The sequence below is a fragment of the Paramormyrops kingsleyae genome, chromosome 19 (genome assembly GCF_048594095.1).
Source record: "Paramormyrops kingsleyae isolate MSU_618 chromosome 19, PKINGS_0.4, whole genome shotgun sequence".
NCBI classification, from domain to species: domain Eukaryota; kingdom Metazoa; phylum Chordata; class Actinopteri; order Osteoglossiformes; family Mormyridae; genus Paramormyrops; species Paramormyrops kingsleyae.
In genome coordinates this window covers 10269122-10291696 of record NC_132815.1, presented here as the reverse complement: position 1 = coordinate 10291696, position 22575 = coordinate 10269122, and the positions used below count along the sequence as shown (strand labels likewise).

Below are 22575 nucleotides of genomic sequence, written 5' to 3'. Positions count from 1 at the left end.
AAAATCAACATGACTCGCTGTGCTAGTGACGATGCAAGTGAATATGGGAAGGTAATCTGGGGGGGGGGGGGGGGGGGGTGTTAGCTAGATATGCAAAAGCAAAAGCAGGGAGGGGTTTTGGGACAACGGTGGCCCACCTGGAGGCAGGTGTCAGCGTCCAGACAGGTGTAAACACTTTTCTGCATGTCCAGCAGATCTTGAAGCAGCCCCTTCCACAGGTTCTCGCTTACCGGTGGACTCCTGGGGAATGGAGCAGAAAGATGAAATGCTGGCTCCCCCCCCCCCCCCCCCTTAATGGCCCAGCAGGACCATGTTTCACAGGCCTGCTTACAGGTCCTGCTTTTCGAAACCAAAGTCCCAGGATGAAAAATTACTTTTAAAAAAAGTTGCACTGCAAGCAATTGCCTTGGCTTTTTATGGGTCTGTGATATCTGGGGGGGGGCTCACTTGCGTCCCACATGTCGGGTGAGTTTCACCATCAGCTGGTGGGCCTCTTCTCGGCTGCTCTCACTGTTCTTCACGAAGGAGACGGGCTTCTGCAGGCCGTGCTTCTCCAGCACCTCCACCACACTGCCAGGACAGGAGAAACAGCAAAACGGAAACGGACTATAAAAATAACGCTCCATTTCGCTACTTCTTCCTTTTTTTTTTTTTACTTTACACCAAAAAAAAATTTCAATATAAATAAATAAAAATCACCAAAAATCTACACCCAGAGATAGTTCAAAATTTTTGCTGTACATAACACTTCAGGAACAATGAATCTCATTATCGTGGTTGTTGTAGTAGTAAAGTTTACATCGACTGTAATCCTATAGATGCTTTTCCTCCAAAATGTCCCATCCTGCAATGTAAGTAATTTCATATAATTCCCAGTGAGCATCTGGCCAGCCTATTCCTTTCGAGAGTACCAAGTATTGAAACCGAGGTGGGAGGGGGAGGAGACGAACAAAACAAAACCGCCTCATTCAAAATTCCGCTGGCAGAACCAGCCAGCAACACACTGGAAGCAGGTGATGAGATCACAGTGTGCAGAGTGAGTGAATAAAACTCTCCACAGATTTTCAATACACATGCGAAAAGGCCATTGGTTGAATGGGTCATTTTTATTCTAATGAGGCTATAATTCCTTTGGATGTGTGTGAAATGGTCTGAATACTGAGTCCATTCTGGTCCCGGGTGGGGTTCCCCTTTAAAAATGCAGCCTCAGAAGTCAGCTAGCTGCCCTCGATCACATCCTTGGCAAACAGTAAGTCAAATATTTGATCATCACACCCAAATGCAATTAGCTAAATTAAGAGCCACTTAAGTAGCAACTTCGCCCTAGATCACCGTGGGGATTCTTCTGGAATTAATCCCATCCAGACCTGCTTTGCTCTCATCTCCTCTTCATTACTAGTGATGACAGCGCTGGGCCACACGAGCACAAGTTTACTGCCAGAAAATCCCTTGTTTGAGGCAGTCCAAAACACTCGACGATTTCTTTTGAGGAAAGAAGGTATGACATACCTTGGATTATCCGCCATTCCGCTTCCCTTCCAGTGCAATTCAAATCACCTTTCGTTTGTACCGTGCAACAAAACGAACAAAGAGCTCAGGTGTACAGGAGGTAGCGGCGAGCCTTTGATGTCCGTTGATACCAGGCCCGTTACTCCAGTGCTACACCTACACATTTCTATGAACAAAATGTCCAGTAGAAAGTTCTAGAATACTAGTGGCAGCTGTGAGCCTTTGATACCCGCTGATCCGAGCCACCATTACTGCAGTGCTCCGCTTACCCATTCCCTTGCTGGCAGCATATTCCTCAGCTGTCATAACAGCACCTACCGATTGCCCTAACAATACCCGGGAAGAGGGTGGGGGGTGTGAATCGCTCGTGGCTTGACAGGGGTTGGGAAGGTCACCTTCTTGGACGGCGCTGTCAAAGCATGACGTGCAATCTGACCTGCGGAGTAACTCAACAAAAGGTCTAGAGAGATGAGCCATATTCGTCAAGATCTAATTACCCCTAGAGAGCCCCTAATCCACGTCCGTGGGGGACAGCAAATAGCCACAGAAAGCCATCTTGGTTAATGTTTCAGAGTGCTCTAACTGTCAGATTGACCTGCGAAATATCATACAACCGCAGGGACTCGTGATCACGCGAATGTGACAAAAATATTGCCGTGAAACATTGTATACTTGTTTGAAAACATTTCCACTTTCTAAAGCAACTGTAAATGGGTAAAAACAGAGGCCGATGTCTTCAAGTGCTCGTTCAGTCGCGCCGAAGGCTTTTTACCTCCCACAGACCACACAGGATTCGCAAGGGCACTGCATGACTTGATATTGCTTGACCGGCGACTCCGCATGACACCGCTGGTACTCGACCAGAAGGATCGGATTCAGGCGCAGCACAAATATATGGTACAACACACTTCATGATGAAAAGGCAGTCACCTCTGCCTTTTCTTGCAGGAGATGCAAGAAAACAACAACAAGGAAGTATTACGCTATAATGTTAATGCTAAAGCTACCAGCAGAAACTCCATTTGTCAATAACAAAACTATGTCAGCCCTGACATGCAACAACCTGGCACCCCGCAGTGCCACACTCCCACCAGTAGATGGTGCCTGTCCTCTACTGGCGTGCTTCCAGTTGACCAAGCCTACCTGCCATGAAGGATGTACTCCACACAGAGCACTGTGAAAGCTCGCTCTGGCCCAAGGACACCCCGCGAGCAAAAGGACATCAACAGGACTGCATGCGTCACACTCGAGTGAACGCTCCTGACTTTGAGAGCAGCGGGAGTGATGGCTGACACACTAAAAACTCCTGAATAACTTCAGCGGAGCAGAGTAATATGCAGTACACCCAGGCGTCCTCCATAACACACATATCTTCCTGACGACTTCATCGAGCTTTAAAAATCTTCCACTGGCACACTAAATAACATTTTCCTCACTGTTCCAATTAGCCTCTGTGTTTTCTCAAAGGGCACATCTGGGGCACCGTCCAGAACATTTCTGGCAAAACGAGAGTGGGACCAGCTCAGGCAGAGACACGGTAGCCAGCTTGGATGCTGATTGCCTGTCACCCTGGTGCTTAAAAAGCAATCGTAAGTTGACCAAACACGGCAGTGGCTACCTCTGCTGCGTCTCTCTGGGTTAAATCTCTGCTTTGCTTTCCTCGTCTATGAAGTCGCTCCACTGACCTGACCCTTCACGCCCATCCTGACGAAAGCCGTACCTTAGGTGTTTCTCCAGCTTGTCCACCTGGTCGTGGAGGGCCCTGGTGACCTTCGTTTCTGACCTGCGAGAGAGACAGACAAGTCGACTTCTTTCTGGAACGCTCCATATGGAACCCCACCCATCCTCCCCATAAACTCCTCACTAGCTGACGCATCAACACTCTGCACTTGTTTACTGCAGGGAAACAGCAGCCCTCCGACGCAAGGGGGACCAGGAAGGCCGAAAATACAAACATCCTCAGTGCCCAATTCCCTCTACACGCTTAAGCCTGCGAAACGTGTTATGCTTCACATTGCTCAAAGCCTTTAAAGTCACAGATAAAGCTTGACTTTAACTTAGTGCAGTCAGTGCTGAGCCTAACCCATCCCTAAACCATAATCTGCCCCTCTAATCCCCTACGCTCCAGCTGAAAGCCTGTCCTGCTATTTTAAACCAATCTACCTGGGGAGAGAAAAAAAAAACAAAGAAAATGAACAGTATGAGCCAGACAGTAGTTACAGCATCACCCCTGAACTTGCCGAAAGGCTGGAAATCCATCTTTAAACGGCCCTAAACAACAATTTAGAGAAAATGGGCGCGATGGTCTTTCAATGGCACCCCTTTGAACAGGCTTTCAGAATTCATTAAAAGTCATATACGTGAAATGGGGTCAAAGCTCGGGCGACCTTCACTGGTGGGAATGAAGCCGCCCCCCGGCATTTACGTTGAGCATCAGCCGGGGGGGGGGGGGGTGATCTCCAAAGAGCCAGAGAAATTTGCTCTTCTGCTCGGTGAGGTAAAACAAAAAAACATATAAATACAGGTGGTGCATTAGTTTACCAAGCATCATAAAAGCTTATTCATTAATTTTATATCTATTGCTGGTTTTATGTCTTTCCAACTCGTAAGGGTAATGTGTTCGTTTGAAGAACAACAAGTCGAACGTTAGGGTGCTTCCAGTGACTGCCGACACAGCTGGACAGCCCGGTTAACCAAGCCATTGTTTCTCTGGTCTAACAGTCTCTGCTAGTCCACCATGCACTGACCCATAGCCTCGCTGTGGTAGACACTCCAGCACGTCGTAACACAGGGAGAGCTGATCATCTCGCTCGCAGCTGTAGATGCACTCCAGGGCAACGGACATCAGCTGGTCGTGATCTCCGACGATCTTCTGCTGGCACTGAAACAAGGGAGCGCTGCATAATGTTAAAAATAACACACGTACACCGATGCTCTCCTTCAGGAAGTTCACAGGACCACAGATGGTACATCATGCCCATCCAGCACTACAGATGAATGCAGAGTGAGGGCCTGAACCCCTACTGCACTCTGCTGCGCCCGTATTTCACTGCCTACAGTGACCATGTCACCTGACCTACAGTTGCTGATCCCCGACTAGCTCTGGCTGCCAGATTCTTGTTACATAACTGAAGTACATATACTTCAAGGACATAAGTATCGGGACACCTGGCCATGACACCTGCAGGAACTTTTATGACCTTCAACTCTAAATCCATAGGCATCAAAATTGAGTTGCTCCCCCCTTTGCAGCTATAACAGCTGCCACTCTTCTGGGAAGGCTGTCTACAAGATTCTGCAGTGTATCTGTGGGCATTTTTGCCCATTCATCCAGAAAAGCATTTGTGTTCTTCTACACCAAACTCACCCAACCGTGTCTTTATGGATCTTGCTTTGTGCACTGGGGCACAGTCATGCTGGAACAGAAAAGGTCCTTCCCCAAACTGTTTCCACAAAGCTGGAAGCGTAGAATTGTCCAAAATGTCTTGGTATGCAGAAGCATTAGGAGTTCCCTTCACTGGAACTAAGGGGGCTAGCTCAACCCCTGAAAAGCAACCCTGTTAACCCATACCATTATTCCTCCTCCATCAAACTTTACAGTTGGCATAATGCAGTCAGGCAGGTAACGTTCTCCTGGCATCCGCCAGACTCGACCATCAGACTGCCAGACAGAGAAGCGTGATTCGTCACTCCACAGAACGCGTTTCCACTGCTCCAGAGTTCCGGTGCTTTGCACCACTCCATCCAATGCTTGGATCGCGCTGGGTGATGTGAGGCTTGCATGCGGCTGCTTTTTCGTGACTCCCACTTCGTGGCTGAGTTTCTGTTCCTAAATGCCTCCATTTTGAAATAATACCACCTACAGTTGACTATGGAATATCTAACATAGAAGAAATTTCTCAAACTGACTTGTGTCTTGAATCCACTGAACTCTTCAGAATGACCCATTCTTTCACAAATGTTTTGAAACCTGACTGCACGGTTAACTGCATGACTTTATACACCTGAATGAAACACCTGAATTCAATGATTAAGAGGTGTGTCCCAATACTTTTATCGATATAGCCTCTGTATTCTGTGCGTTTACACACAGCCTCATTTTCATTACGTCGCACTTGGGTGTATCCATTTTTACATTTATTTGGTCCACATATTGAAGAGATGCTGACTGACTAGTAGGTAAGACTCTGAAATGTCATTTTTCCCATCCCCTGCTGGCAGCCTGCCACGGCTGCTGGCTACGGAGGTCCATTAACATTGTTGCACTGAGTCACATGTCATGGACAGCATTGAGACATTTATTAAAAATGCAAACCGGGGCCTCGGTGGGGACCGGCACCTTCGCCCCCCTGGCTCACCTGCTTCTTGGAGATAAAACTCGCTGGCAAACGCAACCAACAGCACTGTATCCCCTCTATAGCCGCGCCGCGACCTAATTACGTTATAGAGGCACCGGGGCCGGAGCTCGGCTCATAATTAAAATGGAGCCGCGTTCCAGGGGGGCGGATCAGCACCCTACCTCTCCCCCCCCAATGGAAGGAGAGGTGCGGCCGTCCATCAAGTCCGGCCTTGTTTTCTAATCAACTCCGTGGGACCACAGGACTGCGGCACACAGAGGGGGCAGGCGGTGGCTGTAAATTCGCCGGCTTTTTGCACTCCTGCCTCCCACATGCACGCGAGTATAAATTCGGCCCCTAATGTCTTTCACGGCCCGGAATGAATCCTCACGGGCCGCAGCGGCCACGCCGCACCAAGCCGCGCTGGCCCTAAATTTCAGATGTATATTGCTTTCTCTAACACATAAAACAGCGCGGCTCACCGGCCCGGCGGAGGGGCTATCGAGCCGGTAATGGGTCCAGGGCCGGCTCCTGTCAGCATCCCCGGGGCCGTAAATTGGCTCCGACACGAAATTGCGGCAGGAGCCATGACCGAAATGTGCTGTGCCACTAATGAGCACCGGACACCAACGATGGCTTTTCGCGCGGCTCGCGGAATAAACAGTGCGGCTCCGTTTGGCTTTGACAACAAATAAATAAATAAACAAATAAAATGCCATTAAATAAAGGAGCAGAAAGTCATTATGGCGGTAATTTGCTGCACATTTAGACAGGAGAGATGATGACTCACGTCAGGCTTGGAGTGCTGGAATATCTTGAGAGGGAGGGAGAGGTCCTCCTTGGACAGGCTGACCAGGTACTCCCTCAGGAGGCCATCAGCAGAGCCAGGGGCTCGGCCCTCGCAGCGGTGCAGGAAGGGGACCACCCACTGGTACACATTCTTCACATACCGCTCCTCGGAGGACTGCGGGGTATGGACACAGAATGAACAAAATAAAACAGGGGTATGGGCAAATAGTAAACAAAAATCAAAACAAAAACAAAAAACAGGGGGTACAGGCAAAGAGTAAACAAAAACCAAAAACAAAACAGGAGGGTTATGGGTGAAGAGTAAACAAAAACAAAACAGCAAACAAGGGTAGTTTAGTTATTAACTTTATTGTAGGATTAATTGTATATGGTTTCGTGAGGACGTACAGTGTCTTTCTCATCATTCTCTCTCTACAAGAAGGGAACATAACAGTAACAAATTCCTCCATCACAAATATTCTAGGACAAGCCTCACGCCTGTACCACTCGACACCAATCGCAGATGAGCAGCCCCGGGGAGCTTCCAGACGAGGTCCTCGCTTAAGGGGCCCTCGGAATCGCATTGCTTGGGTGTTACGGATGCCGCCAGCTCACCATGAGCGGCTGAAGAAGGCAGCAACGACCTTTATGCCCACTGCAGTAGCACCTCAGTTGTGGCTTCTCCCTCAGACTGACCTCTCTGAAACGAGGTGCTGAGAATACCAGGTTTCCCCTTCTGGGATGCAGGTAAATTCAGCTTCCTGCACCCATCCAAACCAGAGTGAAGGTAATTCACACACGAAGGTCACACAGAAGGTCCTCAAAAAAACAATTCTACTGCAAAGTGACATAAGATCTGCTATATATTCTTTGCCATATACACTCACCGAGTACTCTATTAGGAACACTAGTATTACTGGGTTTGGCCTCCCTCCCTTTCAAAACAGCGTCAATCCCTCGATTCTGACCCAACCATGTGCACTCCACAGCAGAAATCGAGATTCATCAGAGCAACCTTAAGTTTTTATAGTCTGCAGCTGTCCAGGTTTGCTGAGCCTGTGCTCACTGCAGCCTCAGCTTTCAGTCTCTGGCTTACAGGAGTGGCACCCAACAAGGTCTTCTGCTGCTGAAGCCGTCTGCCTCAAGGCTCAACGTGTTGTGCATCTGGAGATGCCTTTCCGCTCACCACAGTTGTACAGAGTAGTTATCAGAGTTACCAAAGCCTTTGTCAGCTTGAACCAGTCTGGCCATTCTCCTTAGACCTTTCCATCCGCAGAACTGACACTCACAGGATGTTTTTTTTGCTGTTGTATGTGAAAATCCCACGAGATCAGCAATTACAGAAATACTCAATCCAGCCCGTCTGGCACCAACAATCATGATATGGTCAAAATCACTGCGATTACAGCTTTTCCCCATTCTGGTGCTTGATGTGAACAGCAGCTCCTGACCTGTGTCTGCATGACTTCATGCACTGTGCTGCTGCCACATGATTGGCTCATTAGAAAATTGTCACTAGGGCTGCACAATACGATCGGCGTACTACTGATCTACTTACCAAACTGTGGCTGTAAGTGAATGTCCATGTAGTACCAAAAAGCCAGTGTCTGACAAATGTTTAGGCCCATCATCTAAACTTAAAGCCTTGGTGATTACTGGCATGTGTCATATAATTGTGATTTTATTGTAATGTGATATTGAGCAGCTCTAATTGCAACAATAATCAGGTGTACAGGTGTTCAGGTGTAAAGTGCTCAGTGAATGTATGTGGATATAAATTGCAGCAATTCCTAAGCACACACGGCATTCACAGAAAGCACGACCTTGCTATTTACGGTCGCCTAATTAAAAAAAATAAGTAAAATACTCAGAGTATTTCATTCGATATTTTACAGGCCATAATGCCAACAACTGTTACCAAAAGAGCCAAATGTCACGTGACAGCTCAACACCTAGGGCTATTTACACAATGACACGAAACATCTTATTGTGAACATGCATTACAAAAATACAGGCAAGATACAAGATACAAGGCAGGAAAGATACAAGAAACCACACAGCAACAGGAGTGCAGGGTTTCACTTTAAAATTTAAAACCATATTCCAGGCCCGAAATCAGTCAGTGGTAGATTCACTAAACTAATTGGACACCAGCAGACCTCAAGGCAGAGGGACCACTTCATATTTGTCAGAATTTCATACAAGCCTCTTGCCTAATGTGTGTCTGGTGCACAGCACAAACCTGGCATTAAAAAAAGGTGTAATTGAAATAATGTTTGTTGAACATTTCCTGGATAAGGCCAGTCCCTGGTATGTTCACTGGCCTCAAACAAAATCAAAATTACTGTTTATGGACTGCGAGAAACTGATTGCTTATCAAAAGCGAACAGATGACCCTAATTACCCCTTTGATTGGGCTGAGCTAATTAGGAACGCAGTCATTCTCATGCCCGGAGTGCGCATGTTGCAGGACTTTGTACACAAAATTAAAAATGCAGTAATGCACTAATCTTCACTGTCATTGTTCCTCGCAGACTCCTAGTATATACTACTAGTAAAAACACACACAAATAACTCAATTGAAAAGGGGATAAGTTCCTTGAAACACCCAAATACTCCAGCGCAGAGCTGCAGTGTCTCGGTGAGCGTGTCAGACTCCGCTAGACCTACCTTGTAAAAGTCTCAGATTTGCGCCGGACACCAGCTCCAAACACACATTTACCCTTGAGGTACCTGCTGCCTTAAGCCGTCAATCTGCAGCCCTTTAAGTGAGGATGAGTGTTACCACCAACCATGGAATCAGAAGCCTTTAACTGTAAATTACCAAGACCAGGTCTGCTAAAATGCTACAGGGTCAAAAACATGACCGTGAAGATTCCTCCCTGCTTTTGCTTTCCATTTGACAGCAGACTAGGAAATTCCCTAATTTCCAGCAAATTCAAGGACATAACCTGGAAACTAGAACTAGTTAGAGGACAAGCCTGCACCCCCCCTCCCCACCCCACCGCCCCCCCCAGCCATTGGGGCCGCAATGTCATTTTTCACACTGTCTAGGAAATATTGGCCTGCTCCCTGAGCTCGGTCTTGTGAAGAACCCCGCGGAGCATTTCATTTTCGGCACAGGCGATGGGAGACAGCCCGCTGATCGACACAGCAAACCTCTGGAGGGCGCCGTCAGGCCACTTCACGCCCTTGTGCCTTTTGGTATTTGCCCTCGAGAAGACTGGGGATCTGCGAGCTTGCACACACGATCCAGTGTGCATGCCCGGATTAACGGCCCGCTCGCTGACATGTTAACGGGAAGGGTCTGGATCCCACAATGAGGTCTCCCTTTACTTCGAGATGCTGCTGAACCACGAGAGCTGGACAGACACCGTCACTCTCACCCACAAAGCATGGCAGAACTATCAAACTACCGCAAGTAAGCTCATGTTTTTCCAAAACTGTTCCACAACAATTTGGAGATCCCACTGAATAATTCAGCATTAATAAGCTGACTTTTATCAATGATTAATATTTTTCACGTCTAACTTTTAAAGGGATAGAAGTGAGTATGGGGGCAGGGTGCCGCATGCATTTGTGAAGCAAACGGCATCCAGGAAGAAACGGCACTGAGACGTCCTCACACACAACTCAACGCAGAGGCAGAAAGAGGGCAAGGTCACGGATCTGCTGGGCTTTGGCTGATGCCAGGCTGGGTGCCACCAGCCGTCCATGCGCAGTGCCACCATGCCACATGTCAGGATAACGAATAAAGTTGTGTCTAAAACAAAGTTGTGTCTAAAGTTGTGTGAAGGGTGAACAGTGAGGCATGGATATGCCATACAAACCAGACTTCCTGTCTGCAATATTTTTTAACCAAACTATGAGCAGTGGGTGATATCTGATTTTTCATAACATCCAGGCAAATACCGTAGTATATGTTGTATTTGTACAACTGTGTATGTGATAAATAAGCCTCTTGAATTGTATACAGTATTTGCAAATGCAAAGCTTTGTCACTGAACTGCGAATTTTATCATTACCCACTCAGATTTCGAAATACCACAGCATGCCCAAAATGTTGTGGCATCCCGTATTACCGAAATACCGCCAAAGCCTAGCTAGGAATGCATTTTTAAAAACAGACCGAAAAAAAGGACTCATGCAGAATTAAAAAACATGGAAACGTGGTCTATCAGACTGTCCACTCCTTGATATATGACCCACTGATATTTCCATTAGTATTTGATTAACTAGAGCCCCACAAGGGACATTGGACAAGGCCCCACAAGAGATGCAGACCTGGCCTGGCCCATCCAACCACAGCCCCCGCCCTCCTCCACCAGATCCAGCCCCAGCCACATCAAGCCACGCCCCCTGTGCTGCTCAGCCCCTCCCCCCATGCCCAACTCACGCCTTTCAGCAGTAGCCTGAGCTTGTCGATGTCTGCCAGCTGCTGCAGCTCCTTGAGCGAGAGGTTCGGCTCGCAGGATGCCTCGTACACCAGCGTCTCCAGGGTTACCAGGTCGTCACACAGCCCCTCCAGGCCCGGGATGTTCCGCTCCCTCCCCAGACGCACCAGCAACAAGGCACAGTCCACCTGTATGGGGGGTCGCGGGCGACTCGCATCAAGCTGCTCAGCGAATGTTTGCAATGCACAACATCACACACAACAAACATCTGATGCTTTTATCAGGGGAACTTAGGATTCACCTCCCATTAAAAAAAACCTGGGGTGTTTATCCGGAACATTGCATGTTAAGGAGTTGGCTTAGAATATTTCAAACCCACAACCTTCTGGACAGGGCTGTCTGCTTCCAACTGCCCTCTTAATCAAATCAAGTCATTTTTTTATCACATCATTTCAAACTTAACAGTGTATATGGTAGTGAAATGCTTGTGTGTCTCACAACAACAGCAACAAACAGTGCAACTGGAAGTACAAATGGTAATACACAACACAGTAACAACAAATAGTGTGTAACTGGGGCAATAAACACAATGGACAGTAATACAGCTATATGCAGTGAACGGGATTAGTAACCAAAGTTAAGCGTTCAGATTGTCTGGAGTATGAAGCTGTCTGTGAGCCTGTCTGTGAGCTTGTCTGTCTATCTGATCTACACTATATGGATAAAAGAATTGTGACACCTGGCCTTAGGCATCAGTATGGAGTTGGTCTCCTCTTTGCAGCTATAACAGCTGCCACTCTTCTGGGAAGGCTTTCCACAAGATTCTGGAATGTGTCTGCGGGAATTTTTGCCCATTCATCCAGAAGAGCATTTGTAAGGTCAGGCACCGATGTTGGACATGAATGCCTGGCTCACAATCTCTGTTCATCCCAAAGGTGCTTGATGGGGATGAGGTCAGGGCCCCGTGCAGGACAGTCAAGTTCTTCCACACCAAACTCACCCAACCATGTCTTTATGGACGATTTATGCACAGGGCACAGTCACGTCCCAGTCCCCAAACAGTTCACACAACGTTTGGAGCAGGGAACAGTCCAAAATGTTTTGTTGTCACTGGAACTAAGGCACCTAGCCCAAGCCCTGAAAAAGCTTTCCCAGAAGAGTGGCAGTTGATGGGAACCAACCCCATTTTGATGCCTATGGATTTAGAACGGGATGTCATATAAGTTCCTGCAGGTGAAATGGCCAGGTGTCCCAATACTTTTGTCCATATAGTCTATCTGCACTGTTACTTTGAACAGAAGTCTGCCAGGACAAAAACAGAGACCCTCCAAGTCACTGGATTACAGTGAGGTTTACCAGATCAACAGCAACCAGGCTAAATCAGATATGACAGGAACAATCACTCATTTTCATAACCTTCCACAGTTTCATGCCCACACCTTCCTAGGACTGCAAAACGTCAATCAAACATTGGCAAAGTTACTGCCCCAAAAAATAAGCACCGTGCAAAGATTTCATAAACAGCCAGAGATTTAATTTACTCTTCAAATAAAAAAAGTGGAGAAAAAAAAATGTATGCCACAAAAAAATGAAATTATTCACCAGCAGAACTTTATTCACAGACTTTAAATTCATTTGAGACAAAGACTGATATTTATCATCTTCACACAAATGCTGGCGCCTGAAATTTGAGACACCAAAGAATCATTAGTCCTCTGGAGGACTGATATGAAACCGCCTCTCAGCACGACATCCTGAAGAAACAGCAAAACAAGACCATTCGGACAGCAAATCTGAGGGCCTGGACCCTGTTCCCTCCCCCGCCCACAGTTCCTGAGCACAGCTGACATAAATGCGTGTGAGGAAACCAAACAGAACCCACACCGTGGAAACAAACACACAGACCATACGCCAAAACCTGCCCTCCATCGGGCTGCCGCCGTGTGCCAGAAACAAACAGCCGGTAAACATTACGGTCATTACGGCCACCGCTGGGGGAGAATTGTGCCTGTTTTAGAGTCACGTCCATGGCTTTGGGTTCGGGGGGGTAATCCCTATTAAGGGCCCCCACCAGAGGCAGGAGCAGTCAAAACCAATGACAGCTTATCGCACCGCTCCTAGGGTTGGGAGGTATCTAATTTTTCATACTAATATGCTATCCAGGCACTATACTATGGCGTACAGTATTTTGACAGCATTTTTAAAAGTAACGCTATTCGGGATTATTCTGGTCTATTTTGAAATTTGCTGAGCGAGGAAAGGGAAGCCCACCCCACCGGCTAATTTCGAATTAGACTAGAATAAACCAGAATAAGGACTAGTACACCGAGCTGTACCAAAAATGCTGTGGTATTTTGTTCAACCGCACCACCCCACAAGCCCCCCCCCTCCCAGCACCCACCTGTCGGGAGTAGCCATCCATGTCCTCGGCCCGCTTCAGGTACCAGTCAGTCAGAAGCGTGATGGAAGGCGTGGCTGTGCGGAAGCAGAGGAGATCCGGCTGCTCCTCATACAGGAAGTCGTCCCCACCATGCGGCTTGGGGTCCACCGCCGTCCTGGGTCCAGACACACGGCAGGGCTTTCTGAGACCCCAGCGCCCAGTCAGCGGCGTGACACGGCGAGGACGTATAAGCGAGGTTGGTAACGGGCTGAGGTAGCGTGGGCGTTTAGCAACGTGGTGGGCGGATTAGAGGAGGAATTAAAGAACGTTCCCGCTTCCGTGGGAAACTGATACCCGTAAGGTCAACTGCGGGTCACGCTCAGAAGGGAGCCAGTTCCTCCCCAACGGCTCTCGTGCAAATCGGCCCGATTAATTACAGACTCATGCAGAAATAATGAGACGCGCTCGTGTCTAACCTGCCTAGAAAAGGAAAGACGCTTCAAACCCCAGCCAGGCAAGAACGACAGCTCAGGCCATAACCTCAAGGTCGAGGTAGGCCGGCACTGCACTGCACTGCACTGCACTGCACTGCACTGCACTGCCAGTGCTCATGCACGGCTACAAGGCTGGGGGAAATGGGTCAATGGGTGTTTCTCAATTCGCACACTTGACCATACTTGTGCTCTCATATACCCGTTTTACATCATCTTCCATTACTGAAGACCAGTTCCAATACTAAGAACACAAGTACAGAGGATGGTAAAAATCCCCGAATGTTGGTCTTGCTCCGCCCCAAATATCAAGGATGCCATCGGTTACATCCTCGCCGAACGAGACCAATCCCATGATTCATTGTGCCCCAAGTTCGTTCTTGGGAGGCAAGTTAGCAAGTATGATCTTTGCATTCTTGGTATTGAGAAACACCTCAATTAACTTGGGTTTTAAAAGGCATCTGTATGCAAAGGTGGCTTTTGGGAGATACGAGTTGCCTCTGATAACGCCTGTTAAACTGAGACACTTTCTGATAAAATCTCCGGCCATAGCGTCTGTAACACGTCCCTGGCAGCGAAGGTTACCCTCCGCATCACACGGCATCACCTGCACTTCCGCTGTTCACACCAGTCCTGCTCCCGGTGCCGCCGCTCGTCCCACGGAATCAGCACCAGGTGACCGGCCTCGTCCAGGCTGTGGATGAAAAGGAGGAGCATGGTTGGCTTAGCGCCACACTGGTGGTTGGGCACCTCTGTTGTCACCTGCTCCCTTTAGACCCAAACTCCCCTCACAGTTTAGAGTAAATCAGGGTCAACATACAACAAGCAGCGCATCATAACATTTTAAAGGAACGGCTACGGAGGCAAAGCTCTGTCCGACACGGAGTGCATTTAGAAATGGCTTGAAGTGCATTAACCTGCTTACACCACAATTACCACAAATTTGTCTTACACATTTGTAGCTAAAGACGTTATTTTCGAACCAAAAACATTTATTTGTAGAACTACTTTCTTTTGCTGATGATGAAACATTTTCTGTTCATTTTTAAATTGTGTTCTATGTCTGGAATTGTAAATAACGTTACTTGCGCACTGATTTACTACTGAGATTCGTCTGGCCGGCACTGAGTGTGTGGTTATAAAAAATTAATCAACACCTTTCTGACCAATCAGATTCGAGAATTCAGAAGCGTAGGGGTATAAAGAAAAACATTTTACATTGACTTAGCAGATGCTTTTATCCAAAGCCAGGCACAACTGAAAAAGCAAGGTCAGTCAGCCTCTCAAACAACTGGGGTTAAGGGCCTTGCTGAAGAATCCAACAGTGAAACCATTATGCCAACTTGGGATGTGAACCAGCGACCTTCTGATCACAAGCACAGTGTCCGAACCCACAGGGCCACACGCTGCCCTGATAAATAAAACATAGTCTCAAAACACTGCAGTGTTTCACCCTCTCCTCCCTGTAAGCACTGCAGCCAGAGATTTAATCATTAAAAAAAATATCATAAAAACTCTCACCAGGTCTAAGGTCGCAGCTGGGATGAAGGAGACGTCAAAGGCCCTTATCATGTTCTTAAAAGGTAGGATGAAGGTCGAGCAGAGATAGAGGGAGCCTACAAGCAGCCAGGGTTTAGATACTGTCTGCTTACTTAGCTTTTAAGGAGAATAGCGACCATCCGCTGCATCTTTAAAAGTTTTAAGGGACAAAAGCAGGGTTTCATGGTCAATAGCATGATTAGAAAAACAAGGGTATCGCCCCAAGTACCCAATTTCCGAAATATGAAGGGCATAGCCATGCCTTTAACTGTTTAATTGGGTGTGATTAAGGTTCAGCCAGCGTGATGGATCCTGCAACAGGATTATGGGCTTTTCTGGAGGCTGGAAGAGGAGGAACCTTTAACGGCCGAACAAAACGCACGCAAATCAGCCCCACGTAAAGATGATCGCGACTCTTCTGTGGGAGAGGTGCCATGCGTCTGTAAATACCAGCGGAGTCCCAGTGACGGACCGTGTGATGATTAAAAGGTTTCGAATGGCTTACGCACCTCACGCATGCTACCGGCGTGGTCTATGCACTGCATGATTGGATGTAATACCGAAAACCTGGTTTGGTGCGACAGGACCGCCGTGGCTCTGTGCCCCTGCCGGATCACGGCACACAGATGGCGGTGAAATCTGCCATTTGGCTCGGGAAGTCCGGGCTAATAAGGGTAACCTTCCTGGGAAGCCGGGGACTTGCACTCTGAGAAAGAAAAAACCTCTAAAGAAAAGCAGTATGGCAAGATGGACGCCCACCGCATGGTCGAGGAGCATCCTTAGGTTTTAATAATGATGATGACGTTGTTAACGATAGAGCGAGTATCTTGAGACAGGCTGGCATCCCTTCCAGGGTGCCCATTTCCTTGCCTGGCATGAAATCCAGGTTTGCAACAACCCTGAAATGGATAGACGCTTAAGAAAAACAGACGGCAAGGTGGGTAATGCTGGTTTTTGACTTTAGCATTTATTTCCCAGTCCTTTTAGCGCCCTGTACATGTTTGTAAGATGCAACAGAGATTAAACTCATAAAAGATTTTCACTGGAATCCATGGATTGTTTGAGAACATCCAAAAAAAAAAAAGCCCAAAACCACCACGAATCCTACAATCACACCAAGAACGCTGCATGGGAATCTTCCTCAGTTCCTTAATCACGGTGCCACCTTCTCCAGAATGGGAGTCATAATGGGGATTAATGTGTCCTTGATGTTTTAAGGCAGCTATAGATAACATCGGCCTTCAGACTGATTCGGATTAAAGCGGATCTTGCGGGTACGTAAATCATAGGCTTCGTCAACAGCTTATCTTGAAGAATGTGGACACGCACCAGCGAGTGCCGCTCGGCCGCAGCCATCTGAAGCGCTTCTCATTTGTGCTGGTTCAGCAGCTGGTGCTGCAACCCCCCCGAAACACATCCACGTGGTACGCTCCAAGGTGCTTGACCCTAATGTGAGGCTGCATCTGAATGTGAAGGCAGCTCCTTATAAGGTGGTCACCCATCACCAGAATGGAACAGCCCACAGCGGCACAGATCCATCACAACCGGTCCTGTGGCCCAGTCAGGTATGGACAGCAAATGAACTCAGAGCAGAACAGTGGTTCAGTTCCTCTCGAAACCCTTATGTTATTGGCCTTGAATTGAGTTTTTTCTTTAGTGAAACTATTTGCAACATTCATCCGGTCCCTGACATAGCGACTGGCCCATTCAGAATTCCCGTGAACGCTAAATTTTGGTGGTGACGTTGACACGTATTACCACACTACTGCACGCATGCAAAGCTAGCAGCAAGTCACAGAGATAGAGTTGCCTACAGGAGACTAAAGAGGCCGGTTAGTCTTCAGAAAAATACCATCACTTGGCACAACTGAAGCACTATGTGTTTTCAAAATTAACACTGTCCTATGATGACAAGCAAAGCACATTTTGCTTTTGAAATGAAGATGTGTTGAACACTAATTAAGTTTAATTAAGTCTGACTAAATGAACTCCTCTGGGATTTTTTAACCCAACTGTTTTCTCTGCTCGTGCACTTTGTAGTCGCAGTAAACAGAAGGAGAATTTCCCAAACACAGAACAAGGTGGCAGTCGGCCATTGACCCTACGGGCCACATAAACAAACGACCATCACAGATCCATTCCCAGCAAGGGGCCAAACCCAATAGGTTCAATGCTGCTTTATAGATGGAGGAAAACTCACATACAAATGGCCATGCGGCACAATAATTATTTAACTTCAAACCCACAATAAACTATATAAATAAAACTCATTTCCTGACTGTCAGCCAAAGAGAACAAAACATCTATAATGTCACCTACACACCAAAGACCATACCTCAAAAACAACACTGTAGAGAGTATTCTCCGTACTGTTACGGATTTCGTCTTTGAAAACCTGTCTGTTCCCTTTTTGAGGGTTTAATTGGAGTCCTTCCCCTGCATTGTGGATAAGCAGGTGATACTCATGGGGCAGTATAATTAAGAGCCGAAACCTTCATAGACGCCGTATTAGCAGGGGCTCTGCGGATGTATCACAGCCTCTGTAATCTCCTTGGTCAGACTCTCCTAAGCAGCTGAAGTCTCACTAATGCTTCCTATGGCGAAAGCCATACAAATGGCGGTAAGATTTTCAAGCCAGTCAAAAAATCTTTGTAGAAAGGAAAATAAACAGTGGATACTATCCATCCATCTTCTAACCTAGCCCATAGGAGCTCGGAGGGAGCAAAATCCTTGACTGTCAGTAAGACCACATATCCTGTCTTGATACTTCCCTGAGCAGCACAGGGTACCAGGCTGGGGTACGACCTGGACTGGATGCCAGTCCATCATAGGGCACGTTCTCCAGAGGTGCCAATAAACCTGACTGCATATGTTTTGACTCTGGGAGGAAACCTCGGGGAACTCCACACGCACACAGAATTGGCAGAATGTGAACCCGCAACCCTTGAAGTATAAGGCAAAAGTGCTAAAACCTGTGACACTATTTTGTGGTTTACGCACACCTTCATTACACCCTCTACAATGTATGGAGACCAATGTGATGTGGATAATTGAGCGACGAGTTTTGGACAAAGTGTCCATGATGTTAATTCTGGCACACACCTTGCCTGCTTGTCTGCCTCAAAGAGTTAAATGGTTGCTAGGGAAAAGGATGTCGATATCAGCGGCAGTCTCCAAATAAACGGGCTGTGAACGATCATTAGAAATGCTCACACACCGTGCGCATGCAAACGCTGCTTCAGCCTTCAGCCCGATTGGTTATGAGCCGTAATCCGCAGTCACTCCCACTGGTGCCGCTTGTGCGCCCGGCGCCATTAACGGATGCGGCGGTGCATTAAGGGATCCTTTAGAATAAATAAATGAAGCTCAATTCAGCGCAGCGACGTGAATGTTATCGACGCTAAGACCAGTGGGTGGGGGGGGCGGGGAGGGGTAGTGAATTACAGAACTCTCGATAAACAATAGATCGGTCCAGCTTTGGACTTGGAACGGATGGATGTTTGGGGTGAGTGGCTCTGCACGTTAGGACACTGCGCCAGTGATCGGAAGATGCCCGCTACCAGGTTGGGCAGGGTAATCATGTCTGGCTTGGACCCTTCAGCAAGGCCCAAAACCCAAACTGCTACAGGGATGCTGGATAATTTGCTTGGACCCCATTGTCCATGTGTATCTCATGGGGGAACAAAATATATGGATATACAGAGACAGAAATGTCGTTCTACTTGCTCCCTGTATGACGACAATAAAGGCATTCTGTTGTTCGGTAACGGACATGTTGATTTTAGGCATAAAACGCTGAGAGAGATTTTGAAGAGGGCTGAAGGGGAGCCCAACAAACGTATGGGCACGGCCACTATTTTGACTGATGAACCTAGAGGAGCTGGGTGGACATTTTTGTTATGGGTGAGAAAACAGTTCACAAGGCTGGGTCTCCGTCAGCTGAGCGATTGGTCCAGCAAGGGCGGCATTCTAGCGAACGAAAAGCACCATGATATTAGGTGCAGTGATGAATGCATCCGGGCGGGATGTGGAGAAGGTCACAGACACGAGGCTTATGTAACAACTTATGTACAAACCGCACAGCATGGGGAAATAACTCAATGCCGGCTCACTGCAGAAAAGGGAACCCTAAAGCTACACAGACAGGCTGCTTAATGAGCTGCTTCAAAGAGTAAATTCAGGGATAATTAATCCTACAGCGCAGACCACGTCCCAGAGACTCCAGCGCACACCTTATGGGAATTCCATCTTTTAATTTGTTGTGACCACATGCAGATGCTGGAATGAAATTTTAGTAAATGCACCACTTGCACTTATAAGAACTGGCGCACATTTAATGTGCATCCGTCAGGCACTGGGAAGAAGTCAGTAGCTTTAGAAAAAGTTTGACCAAAAAAAAAAAAAAAAGTAATTTAAGGTACCAAAATGATGCTAATGCCTAAGAGCCATGTTTAGATTATTTTTGAAGCTAGTGTCTGCTAAAACAAAGGGGTTTGTGAGGTGTCACCTGGGCCTTTGGGTGTGTCTACAGACCCTGACAATGTGGGGAGGGGGGCATTTAAGTGACAAGACGTCAGACCAACAGGGGATACAGACCAGAGCAGGCTGAGAGGAAAGGCAACGCATGAGCAGTGCAAACACAGACCTTTAACAGGACGCCTTACCAAGCTTCAGGAAGGAGGACCACGTATTCGTGGGGAGAGCTGGTCTCGGGGAAGTTATACAGGATGGCCAGGCGGTGCTCCAGAAGCTCGGCACCGTGGTAGGTGAAGAGGATGTCCAAGGCCTGCACATTGCTCTCCTAGCGAGCGAAAAGAGCGAGCAGACCGAAATAAATGGCTAAATGAATCCACCGCACCCAACGTTAATGTCATGCAGGGTGCCCAGGGAGGGAAACCTGAACACCGTCATCCACCTGGGGAGTCGAACGCGTTCCTGAAGGGGTAAAATGCGAAGGGCGTCGCAACCGAGAGGGCGGTGGGATGCCAGGCCCTCAGCGGGTGGCCTCTCCAGCCGCGTCTCGGTGCAAGGCTGCCAGCATGCGCGCTCGTCGATGGAAAGGACCCAACGGGCACCGCATCCCTACAGGACGCCGTCCGTCGCAGGTAATGCGGGGAGCCTGTGCACGATGCGGGACCGTCCCGGGCCAAGCGGGGGCAGGACAGAAAGGCCCTTACCCTGGCGTACGTTCTTGCTGACAGCACGATATTCTGATTCCGGAACTTTCTGAAGAACTCTGCATCGTATCTCTGCTCGGCAGCATGCGGCCCGCCCAGGATCTCCTGCAGGGGACAGAGCAGAGCTTGATCGCATTATATTCACCCCCCCCCCCCCGCACTGCTGTTATAGCCATCTGTTCCCCCCCCTTCTCATTCTGATATAAAGCATCCATCGTTGTGTGCTGATGTACTGCATTCCAATCTGGAGGGTGTGAGCGGTCCGGGGAGAGCTTGTTGCTGTGGCTGGGTCTCTTGTCCCTGGCTCTCTGTCTTAATGCTTCACAACGAACACTTTGATCGCAATCAACAGCTATCCCATAATTACCCGATTCACCGGAGTGCATTCAACTGGATGCTCACCAAGCACACAGTTCCAGTAACAGGTGAGGGCACATGCGACCGGTGTTAAAAACGCTTCCCGCAAACGATCGTTTAACGCAGCGACTCCTGTCATTACCTCGTAGGTTGCTAGGCGATCCAGGTAAGACAAGAGCTTCAGCCGGTTCCTGCAGAGCTCCTTCTGCTCCAGTGTCAACCTGCGAAAAAGGACACAAACTGGCATTTATAATCCTGCGTGCCCATCTACTTCGAAACGACAGTGAGCTAACTGCACGTGTGCAATGGCTAACGTGCAGCGGCTGGTCAGTGTTTTTATCTTATAACCAAACAAATCTACTTTGATTTTTGAAAATTGAGGCAACTGATGAAGGAACATTTGTAAATAAGTCTGCTGGGCTCTGGCCCTAAGACCTGCCCCACAGCGGACGCCACTCATAACATAGTGATGGCACTCGTGACACGGTGAAGCCTCTCGATTTGGTAAAGAAAATGAACATTGGGGACCCTCAGCACCAGCATCCTCTCAAATTAGAGATGCCCGGGGGGGGGGTCACGGTCACTCACGGCAACTTAAGAGTGCCAGAGCGAGGGAGTGCTGGGTGTCTCCTTGGAGACGGCGGAAGCCCGCTCGACCCATGGGCCGTGTGCAAACGGACCCACAGATCCAACACAGGATCCTCCCTCAGCAGAATTAGTGCCCCTGCCAATAAGTGGCTCCTCCATCTTCATCACATTAAACAGAGAAAAGGGTCCTGCAGCCAAAATTAAGCAAAGGCCTTCGGCAAGACGAAGAAGATAAAACAATGAAGCTAATTACATCGGTGTTTGATGACAGTGGCAGTACAGCAAGTTTAATAAGGTCAATCAAGGCCACTGCGGTCTTTGCAGCTCTGGGGGGCATTTTTAATTTCCTACTTGACAGCCAGGGACCTTGGAAATGGCTGAGGAGGGGGGAAATATCATCACCATCATCATCATAGAAGCAGCCAAGCCCACAACTCCCTCTTGAAAAGGTCCCTCTGACACCAGTCAGAGCCATTGACAGTCGCGATTGGCCCTATACATCAGGAAGACAGCCTACCATCTGCTTCCAGCAGAGACGGGGGAGGACGCGACAAATGAAGATGTGGGATCTTGAGAAGCTTATTGTTACACACGGTCGCCAGACAGTGAAAATGAGAAGGATGAGGACAGCAGCAGCAAGGCTGAACATCAATGGCCCCATAAGGTCAGTGAGCTGCACAGAATGGGACAACCCCCTCTGACCACCTTCCCCATAGCTGCCATGTCAAATACCCTCCATTCGATTCCATAAGAAGGGCATTGAAAACCTGCGCGGGCACCTCCATCACCCAGAGCAGCATTTCTCAATCCAGTCCTCGAGGACCCCCAGACAGTCCACATTTTTGCTCCCTCCCAGCTGTACCAGGTATTCATTGTTCCAAACCCACCAAAGACACTGTCTCTGGTGATTAGTGCCTGCACGGTCCACCAATCCCGCTAAAGACACTGTCTCTGATGATTGGTGCCTGCACAGTCCACCAATCCCGACCAAAAACAGTCCCTCTGGTGATTGGT

General features: G+C 48.1%; 1 protein-coding gene across 3 annotated transcripts in view; it reads right to left on the bottom strand.

The window, feature by feature from the left end:
• The window catches only part of nbas (NBAS subunit of NRZ tethering complex), a 128406-nt gene that overhangs the window by 80925 nt on the left and 24906 nt on the right, over positions 1-22575 (bottom strand). For all 3 annotated transcript variants that reach the window (XM_072702986.1, XM_072702987.1, XM_072702988.1), the window contains 11 exons: positions 21116-21194; positions 20617-20721; positions 20104-20240; positions 14508-14594; positions 13431-13584; positions 11032-11217; positions 6637-6810; positions 4257-4390; positions 3230-3292; positions 448-570; positions 138-240 (listed from right to left, as the gene is read on the bottom strand). In XM_072702986.1, coding sequence (XP_072559087.1) covers positions 138-240; positions 448-570; positions 3230-3292; positions 4257-4390; positions 6637-6810; positions 11032-11217; positions 13431-13584; positions 14508-14594; positions 20104-20240; positions 20617-20721; positions 21116-21194 — 1345 coding nt within the window. The remainder of the gene's footprint in view (positions 1-137; positions 241-447; positions 571-3229; positions 3293-4256; positions 4391-6636; positions 6811-11031; positions 11218-13430; positions 13585-14507; positions 14595-20103; positions 20241-20616; positions 20722-21115; positions 21195-22575) is intronic.